General features: G+C 39.4%; 1 protein-coding gene across 4 annotated transcripts; it reads left to right on the top strand.

Annotated features, from left to right (window-relative positions):
- The first annotated feature begins 2,491 nt into the window (after positions 1 to 2,491).
- spast (spastin) lies at positions 2,492 to 7,439 on the top strand. 4 transcript variants are annotated; one of them, XM_047342450.1, is made up of 17 exons: positions 2,492 to 2,856; positions 2,943 to 3,026; positions 3,514 to 3,597; positions 3,709 to 3,866; positions 4,348 to 4,458; positions 4,651 to 4,784; positions 4,884 to 4,977; positions 5,066 to 5,140; positions 5,247 to 5,318; positions 5,427 to 5,502; positions 5,614 to 5,705; positions 5,815 to 5,894; positions 5,997 to 6,039; positions 6,151 to 6,230; positions 6,317 to 6,387; positions 6,482 to 6,522; positions 6,636 to 7,439. In XM_047342450.1, exons 1-17 carry the CDS (start codon positions 2,739 to 2,741, stop codon positions 6,759 to 6,761), a joined length of 1,539 nt encoding a protein of 512 aa, XP_047198406.1. In that variant the 5' UTR covers positions 2,492 to 2,738; the 3' UTR covers positions 6,762 to 7,439. The 4 variants fall into 4 exon arrangements, with proteins under 4 accessions (XP_047198406.1, XP_047198405.1, XP_035029176.2 ...); XM_047342449.1 differs by having other exon boundaries at positions 3,511 to 3,597; XM_035173285.2 differs by lacking the exon at positions 4,348 to 4,458.
- Positions 7,440 to 9,477: the final 2,038 nt, after the last annotated feature.

Below are 9,477 nucleotides of genomic sequence, written 5' to 3'. Positions count from 1 at the left end.
CCAATATGCACTGCACTTTAACTCTGGTTTCTAACTCTCTTAACTGAGCAATATTCATTCTGTCTGTGCAATACAATGGTTCATGTGCAGTCCATTCACTGTACATGTCCTTATACACTGCACATATCTTTCCTGGTTTTACATTGTATATATTAGTTTTTATTCCATCCAATATTTTTCTATATTTTCCTTACACTTAAGTATGATTATCCTTACACTTGAGTATCTTATCTTACTTATTATAACTTACTGATGCCTATTTTTATATGACTTATATGACTCATTACTGCAGTAATATTGCAAATTCCCCCATTGTGGGACTAATAAAGAATGATCGTATCTTATCTTATATGTGTGTTATAGTCTTTGATGTTTATAAATTAATCCTTTTGCTGTCAAAACTTGGACTGACAAGGGTGGGAAAAGTGAAATAGGAAAATATTACATCAAGTCAGGGCCAGTTGTACAGTGTGCCATTCAGTTTGTCTACAAACAAATCTCTATATATTCATAAAGTAATGTGATTAATGGTGTGATTTAGTACATGCGGTTCAGTTATTTAATGCAAATCTTTTTTTTAAATTGCGGACATGGCTTAATAAGACAACTCCAAAACCTTCCATTGATGAACAGAATTTTCTTGACTACAAGCCTTAAAACAATTATGGTCAGATTTTACTGACTTACTGCTGCTAATAGAATCATTAAGTTATTCCATCCATCCATTATCTATACTGTTTATCCTTTGAGGGTCGCAGGGGGAGCTGGAATCAATCCCAGTTGACATTGGGGCGAGAGGCGGGGTACAACCTGGACAGTTTCATTGAGACACGGACTTGCTCAAATATATCCTGAATCTGCATTTTTTTTAAAGGACTATCTCAAAATCCAGATACATAAAATAAACAGCTTATATATCCAAGAAATTGGCTCTTAAAATATATTTTATACAGCTCAAAGCGAAAAACAGGGGCCCCCAATGCTCACCGAGTGGCAATGGGTGTGGTAACTTAACAATATCTGATGAGGACGACAGGGTTTTAAAATGGGTGCAGCTTTATAACCTGTTTTTGAGAGGAAATGGCAATCAATTTTTTTCAAAACGTCATTGCATTTTATTTAGCTGATATGGTGCTTATATTACACACATTCTTAAATCAATTTGCATTTGATAAAATGACCACATAGAAGATCTAAGGCCTGCATATAATTATTTACACAGTGTGAGGCATAGCAGCTTGTATTAGCCTGAAGGCATCAGAGCAGATTAATACCCATACCTAAACCTGGTATTATTTTTTATTTTGTTGCCTCTCTGGCTGAATGGGGACATGACAACACAACAGCAGGAGTAGTACTGCAATGTTAACATGTGATTAATATATATTAATTAGCCTCTCTCTCCCCTTTTCCATTTGCTAATCTCTGCACCACAAACGCAGATACAATGATTTTGTAATATTTTGGCTTTTGCGGTCAGATTCCTCGCATTACCATTCATATTTGTATATATAAATTGGCGAATGGATAAGGGGCATAGACAAAAAGGTCATGACGGCCTCAGATGACACAAGCTCAGCAGCAAACAACTTGAAACTTGTCAGTGAAAAAAAACTTTCATTGGAACTGATTACAGTTTGAATGTTGTATTTAGTTATTTTGAGGTCCTCTGATACTGTGTTTTTAAGGATCACCCCTGTTCCACCAACACAAGCTATGAAGTAATAAATGGTAAATCACAGTATAGGGATAAACAGTATTAAAACTTCTTGACACTAAAGTCAATTTTATCTGTATAGTCAAATGTATCTTTTTATTTAATTGTATATTTTATATAATTTAGTAATTTATATTTGTTTGCCTTTTTCCTTAAGTGTATTGTGTGTGTGAAACGTTACAGATATTATGTTTATGAATTTAAAGGCACCATTCTCCTGAATATGTTCCATGTAAAATGGAATCTGAAAAGGCTTCATATTCATATCCATGTTATATTCTAGGCCGTCCTTATATCTTTCAGTTTATTGAACAGCTATGCTTTTGTTTCAAGATTGGAATTTTGTTTTTAGTGATTCATGAAACCTCCTTTCACGAGTCAAGGAAATCCATCAGTTAGTTTATTTGTTTCTTTTCTTTAGTTGGTGTATGTGGGTAGATGTGTGGTCTTCATAATATCTCATCTACAGTTTTGATAGTGTAAGATAATTTTCTTAAATAGTAAACTTTTAATTAAATTGTATTATCCACAAATGTACATTTAGTAATATATATCTACTTTTGTTATTTTCTTCAAAGATGCTGAACAAAATACATCTGATTTCTAAATGTAAAAACAAAAAAGTCTATTAAACCCTATGACATATGTATCTCTTGACTTTCATATCTTTGTGTAGTGTAACAAACCCCTGGCTCTTCTTCTGTTTGTTGTTTTCTGTCCCTGAATACTTCTCCACACTATTTCAAACGCGACAGTTTTTACGACACCTCGGGTTGGTTTCCAGCCGTGTTGTTGTCAGCGGAAGCGGCAGAGAAGCTAACACAGGGAAGCTGCAGTTTATCGGCCAAAGATCAGTGTGTCGGTGAAGAGCCGTTGTTCCAATCATATGTGTGATGATAAAACAGTTGTATGGAGCAGGTCTGAGGCGATTATAGATGCGATTTAAAAGATAGAATCTGACTGTATCACAATTCCCAGTCGGGAACTCTGGGAAGAAGAAGGAGTCAGTGTCGCGAGAGTAATGTCGGCCAAAATAAACGCAAGTAAGAGCAAAGACTGCGGCGAAGTTATCAAAAACTACCACAAGCAGGCGTTTGAAAACATATCGAAGGCTCTACGGATCGACGAGGATGATACAGGTTTGTGTTGCTGTCAGCTGATGAGGATGTGGTGTGTGTGTGGCCGCTCGATATTTACATATGTAACATGTCCCCTGCGAGAACAGGTGAAAAGGAGGAAGCGGTGCAGTGGTACAAGAAAGGTATTGCCGAGCTAGAAAAGGGGATCGCTGTGGAGATCACGCTACAAGGTAACTTGCCAACAAACACCCAGATGTTTGTGTTGTTGGATTCACATGACACCACCCAGAGGGAAGGGGGGGATACAAAATAAGACCCCCTGTTTGTCTTGGCTTTCACCCACCTCTCGACGTAACTGAGCTCAATTTGACAAATTTTCATGTTTATAATCGCTCATGATGCTGTTAATTTTAATACTGGAGATAGCCTTCTGCTTAGATAAATGTAGAACTGGGAAAGAGCTTCAAAACAACATGAGATCCATTTCTCTGTGACCTACATTAAAGGAGATGTCACCAGTCAAAGTCACAGAGTCCTCTGCAAAAAAGTTCAGTATCTCCCTTAATTATGACCCGAGACATAAAACTTTGATTCCATCAGTTTCTCACGTGACTCCATCAGCCTAATTTCATTAAGATCTGTGACAGTGTGACCTAAGAGTGTGATGATTTGACACAGACGGGCCCTTTAGCCTTACTGTCCTTGTTCTATTAGCAGGGGATCAGTATGACCGAGCAAAGAGACTACAAGACAAAATGGTCAACAATCTGACCATGGCAAACGACAGGCTCGCTCTGTTAGGTGAGTGGCATCTTGGCTGTGTGCAGTCCTGAAGTCGAGACCAAATAATAATGTTCATGTTACACAGGCCGAGGAAGGATGCTGGGGATCAATACTGTTCTTGTTTCACAGAGGCAACGCTGGCGTCTAAATGGAGATATGAACCCAAGAAGCCCTCGAATCATGTGCTTCAACAGCCAAAGCCTGTTCCTAAAAGCCAGCCTGGAGTGTCCACTAACACCAGGCCCTCCACTGCTGTCAGACCCCCGGCTAGATCCACTGACACAAAGGTGACTTCAAACATTTCATCTAGATTGTCAATATGTTATTTTACTTCATAGTCAAGTGGCATTCTCCTCTATTACCACTTTTAGCTCCAGATATCTTTTAAGGGTTGACGATACTTCCAACGTTTTGTGTCCACTGAGAGTTGTGTACTCGTTCCAGTCCCACATACATGCCCACAGTTCCATTCATACTTAAATAAGGGGCCACGTCGGTCTGGCGTTCCACACATACACACCCGATCCCACATTCCATTCCTGTAGTTGAATGTATTGTACTTGGACTTGCATGCGCAGTCGAAACGTACACTCAATGCTGTCACACATTTTTTGGCTGCACCGATGTCCACATAGGGGTCCATGCATACTCTAGCAGACGTAGGTAGATGACGACCTTCTACGTCACAGGGACTATATTGGACCCCAGTGGACTGGCAGACACAAAAACTATGAATTCACCTCTTTTTCTTTGATGTTTTCTCTACAGGGAAGTAGCCATTTTAATAACAGTGCTCGGCTCTCAACGGGCAAATTTCACACTAAACAAGTTCCCCCAACACTATCGTGCAGGTGCACCATTGGCTCGGCACCGCCCAAGGTGATTGTGACTGATCAAATACATACAATCAATGCTTTTCATTTTCCCAATAGTATACTAATAATGGGTGCATCAGCCAGACCATCTGCTGGTGATGCCACTGTGCTGTGAGGATATGTCTGTGCTATGTGAGACTAGTTATTTGAAGTTGTCAGCCTCTGATGTGTTTATTATTTATTTCTTCCTGTCAAGGTGACCCCACGGCCGGGAAGAGCTCAAAATGGAAAACCCACAGCCGGGAAACAGCCACCAAAGAGGGATTTGAAAAACTTTAAGAACGTGGACAGCAAACTGGCCAGCTTGATTCTAAATGAAATTGTTGACAGGTATTTAGAAGCACCGCCATTAGAGCTGTTGTACATTTTGCTGCCATTGGCGTGTGAATAAAAACAAACAGTTAAAGTGGTTTGCTCTGCTCATTGCAGCGGAGCGTCTGTGTCCTTTGAAGACATCGCGGGACAGGATCTGGCCAAGCAAGCACTCCAAGAGATCGTCATCCTACCTGCCTTAAGACCAGAGGTGATTACTTAGTAACATTTTGTCTCTGATAACATATTCACGTTCAGATTTTCATGTAATACCTTTTCTCATACCATTTGCCATTCAGCTCTTTACTGGCCTGAGATCTCCGGCACGTGGTTTGCTTGTATTTGGCCCACCTGGAAATGGGAAAACCATGTTGGTAAGTTAGGCTTTTTTCATTTGCTTTTTTCATTTGCATTTTTACCAGTTGATAAACTTACTTCAGTGTTTTCAATCGAATAACAGCCTTTACTTCCTCTTTTAAGGCCAAAGCAGTCGCAGCTGAGTCAAATGCCACATTCTTCAACATCAGCGCTGCCAGTTTGACCTCTAAATATGTAAGAAAGCATTTTTTTCAAGCTTTTTTTTCTGGAGAAGGTCTCAATGATACATTAAACTTATTGGCATTGTTGTTTCTTTGAACTTCCCTGTCATCATCATCACAGGTGGGAGAAGGCGAGAAGCTTGTTCGGGCACTTTTTGCAGTTGCCAGAGAATTACAGCCCTCCGTCATCTTTATTGGTTTGTATCACTCTATTTATAGCGTAGATATGCCCCTAATAGCAAATTGTATCCCCCAGATTTCAACCTATGAATAAACCTCAACTTGTTTTTCTTGAATTTGACACTCAGATGAAGTGGACAGCTTGCTTTGTGAACGGCGGGAGGGAGAACACGATGCCTCTCGTCGATTAAAAACCGAGTTCCTCATTGAGTTTGATGGGGTAAGAGCAGCCTCTGAAATTTGATCATGAACCCTCTTCAAGGTGCGGGTGTCACCGTTATCTCAGACAGCACTCGTGTTATTTTCACAACCGTACCTCTTGGTTGTAGGTGCAGTCAGGAGGGGATGAAAGGGTTCTTGTAATGGGAGCAACCAACAGGCCTCAGGAGCTCGATGAAGCCGTGCTACGGTATATTATGCAATCTTACATATATAGTTACAATATTAATGCAGTTATTATTTGGTATGTTTTGGACAGGGTCGCCACAATTTTTCTTTCATTTGTCTACAGGCGATTTGCAAAGAGGATCTATGTGGCACTGCCAGATGAACAGGTATTTACTCTCACAGTTCATAAACTGATGTGGGTTTTTTTGTCAGCTTTCAAATTATGTTTTTATTTTCTCACTTCATTAAGTCATATGTTGTAACTCTCTCTCCTCCAGACAAGATTCACGCTGCTGAAAAATCTTTTGGGAAAGCATGGGAATCCTCTGAGCAAAAATGAGCTGTCCTGTCTCTCAAAGTGAGTTTAATATTTAAATACCGTGCAGGTCTTACAAAGTCATTTTATTTTGCTTTGCATTAATTCCTGGACATTTTACTTGATAGAAAAACTGCAGGATACTCAGGCAGTGATCTGACGTCATTAGCCAAAGATGCTGCTCTCGGGCCGATTAGAGGTATGACCCCTTTGTCACATTGATCCCTTACTCATACCCTGTCCTCCATTATGGGCTTGATCTCTTTGATTTTCACGTGAAATTTCTCTCTCAGAGTTGGGACCAGACCAAGTCCGATGTATGGCTGCGAACGAGGTGAGATAATGTTGACTAAAGTACTCGCAATACTACAGTTATGTTCTTGACACTCATTTACCTTCATAAGAAACAGTATTTGTCTGTATAGGTAATCTCTTGTGTATTCACAGATGCGAAACATCAAGATAAAAGACTTTGAAGATTCCCTGAAGCGCATCAAACCCAGTGTTAGCCCAACCACTCTTAAAATGTATATTGAATGGAACAAAGATTTTGGTGACACAACAGCTTTTTGAACTTTATAGTTCATTGTCCCCTGTAAAAAAAAGAAAAAAAAAATTGTATTGGATTTCAATGTTTTACTCTGTTCACAAAACATAGATAAAATTACAAATTGTATTGAAAAAATCTTTCTATGTACAATGTATAAATATTGACATTTAGGACATTTGGAAGCAATATGGGTAAATTTCCTGTTTTATGGAAAAGCTTTGCTAATACGATTCTTTTGAGTTTCTTTACTGTATTATAATACTCCTCAAACACTGAAATCCAAACTTGAAATTGAATTTATTTATTCTTAAGAATGTCCTGCAAAATTACAAATGACCTTTCTCTCGCCTCAAGGGGGCAGCAACTTTCTGCAAATCATAACATAACCACACCAATTAAGATCATTTTCCATTTTCCATTAGTTACCTGATGTAATGACATGTTGATAGTATTAATCACCAAGTGCTCTGTGTACTTATACACATGGAAGAGTGACAATGATTGATGCTTTTGTATTATAAGAGGGTTTTGGTTTTTTTTCATTTGCACTTATTGTTTGAAGTTATGAAGTCTAAACTTGTATTTGAAAGTAGGAATGAATTACTGTGTTTCCCAACACAATAATTCAATTCATAGAGGGTATTAGATTAAATGTTATGACCTCCCACTTTCCTAACACTTCAATAAACACATCCATCAAAGTGTCAGCGTTTCTTCTTCGATGACACGTCTATTCTTTTAAATCCTATACCGACTGTAGACTCACACACAAAAAGCAAATATGTCACACACCTCCCTCTTTGGTGAGTCATGTCATGCATGGCACACAAAAAGAAAGTCTTCTTCATGTGCTGATCCCTCAATGGCTGCATGCCTTTCTATTGAAATATTGGAAGGGATTGTAAGTTTTGAGTCGTGCCATAGAAAAGCTCTGTGAGAATATCCTCACCGTTTTTTGATTAAAAAAAAAGGTAAAACCTCAGTTAGGAATCTTTCAGGTGCAATAAGCTTCTCTTCACTCCTGTAGGTAGATGGTGCTACAGTTCAGCTTTTGCATTTAGTGTGCTTTTTCTGGGTTCTTGTTGAAGATATTTTGCAACCACAAATATGTGGAATGCAGTAAATGACTATTAATGAAAATGAAGGCCACGCCCTGCTGTATTGTATGATTGTCAGGTTAAAGGACAGGTTGGTTTTGGATTTTGCAGTTTGATGAAAGCCCTCATAGTTCTGGTTAGAGAAGAGCCAGTGAGTTTCATTTACACGTAGGTGCTCCGGAGAAAACGTTACCGACAAATGAGAAGTTCAATGATGTAAAACTGGTCAAAGCTGGAGACGTGGGGGCACGGGGCCTTTCAAGCCTAGTAAATGCTTGTGGTCACTCACATCTTTTTTTCATTGCACTAAAAATCCCACCTCTCTCCCAAAGGCCCTTCCTATGGTCAGCTGGTGGTGCAGCCTCTGGTTTATGTGGCCCAGCAGCTGCATCATCTGCTCCTGCAGATGTTTACAGACTCTCCACATGCAAATATATTCTGCAATTAAAGTTATTCAAGCCTCAACTTTTATTTGAAGTTATCATGAGAAGATTTTTTTTAAAAGTCTTCGACATGCAAAACAGTCTCACTCCCAGAGCTGCAACCACACCTAGAACTACTCTCTTTGCCCCAGGGGAGAGATGTTGGCTGGAGTGTGTTTTTGAGCTTGTCATGACTGAAGAGCTTCTTTCATGACGCCTGGCAGGAATGGAGAGTGTTACGGGGTAGGGGTTTAGTCATCACCTTTTTTTCCTGTTTACTCTTCCCTGAGAGCATCCTGCATAGTAAACAAATGGTCTTTATGACACAGTTTAGTCATGTTATTTTCCCATCAGTCAACTTTCATATATTTGCACTCAGAGAGCACACACCTCCGCTAAGGCCCAGCAGTCCCCATACGAAACCACATTCAGATTCAATATATCTGGATTTTTATTCAGATCTGCACCAAATTGCAAAATTGCACACACTCCTAAATTTGAGTCACATAAACCTGTCTGACATTTTTCATCAAGATCCATGAATTATTCTCTAGGAAATCAACAAAAATGCGGTCGCAATGTTGAAAAAAGTGGACAAATATTCTTGGATCTGTCCCCTGTCCTGGAACTGCACGGAAATTGAATGGGATCTCCACAAAATCTCATGGGAATCAGTCAAGTAGTTTTGTATAATTCTGCAAACAAACAAACGTAATCTCCTTGGTGGAGGTAATAATATCTACAGGTGGTAAAACCAGACATCTTACAAGTAATTTATTTTAATGCAACCTGTAACGACAGCAGAAATGCATGACTGTATGAGCATGAGGTGCCTTTTTAATATTTTATTTTGTACCTGACAGAAGACAGAGCATTCCTCGTAGATGAGTGACAGCTGCCCTGTTTGGTTGCGTGTCAGACTCCTTCACCTCCACAGTGGCTCATTGATGCTTCGACCACTGCATCCACTCGAGGGAAAACAGAATAGGTGATCATTTGATACCTTCAGTGAAACAGCCCACCCTGTCGGCACTAGAATAATAGTCAACACAGTGAGGACCTCTCAGCGACTGAGCAAACAGTCTGAGAGTGTTTCTTCTAGTGGTCCATTATGAAAACAACATATGGATGAGAGGGTTTTGTTAAACCGAGCGCGTTCACTTAACTGCTGATAGAAGTGCAGGGATTATTCTCTGAGTCTGTGGAGGTCTTACATATAA

The sequence above is a fragment of the Hippoglossus stenolepis genome, chromosome 12 (assembly GCF_022539355.2).
Source record: "Hippoglossus stenolepis isolate QCI-W04-F060 chromosome 12, HSTE1.2, whole genome shotgun sequence".
NCBI lineage: Eukaryota > Metazoa > Chordata > Actinopteri > Pleuronectiformes > Pleuronectidae > Hippoglossus > Hippoglossus stenolepis.
The sequence above is the reverse complement of the archived record's forward strand: the minus strand, read 5'-3'. Positions and strand labels throughout refer to the sequence as shown.

Bases quoted from the DNA above. Each gene is read 5' to 3' on its own strand.
- spast (XM_047342449.1), top strand. From the start codon at position 2,739: ATGTCGGCCAAAATAAACGCAAGTAAGAGCAAAGACTGCGGCGAAGTT. The intron at 3,867-4,347 runs GTGACTTCAAAC...TTTTCTCTACAG, and splicing joins CTAGATCCACTGACACAAAG to GGAAGTAGCCATTTTAATAA. The intron at 5,503-5,613 runs GTTTGTATCACT...TTTGACACTCAG, and splicing joins GCCCTCCGTCATCTTTATTG to ATGAAGTGGACAGCTTGCTT.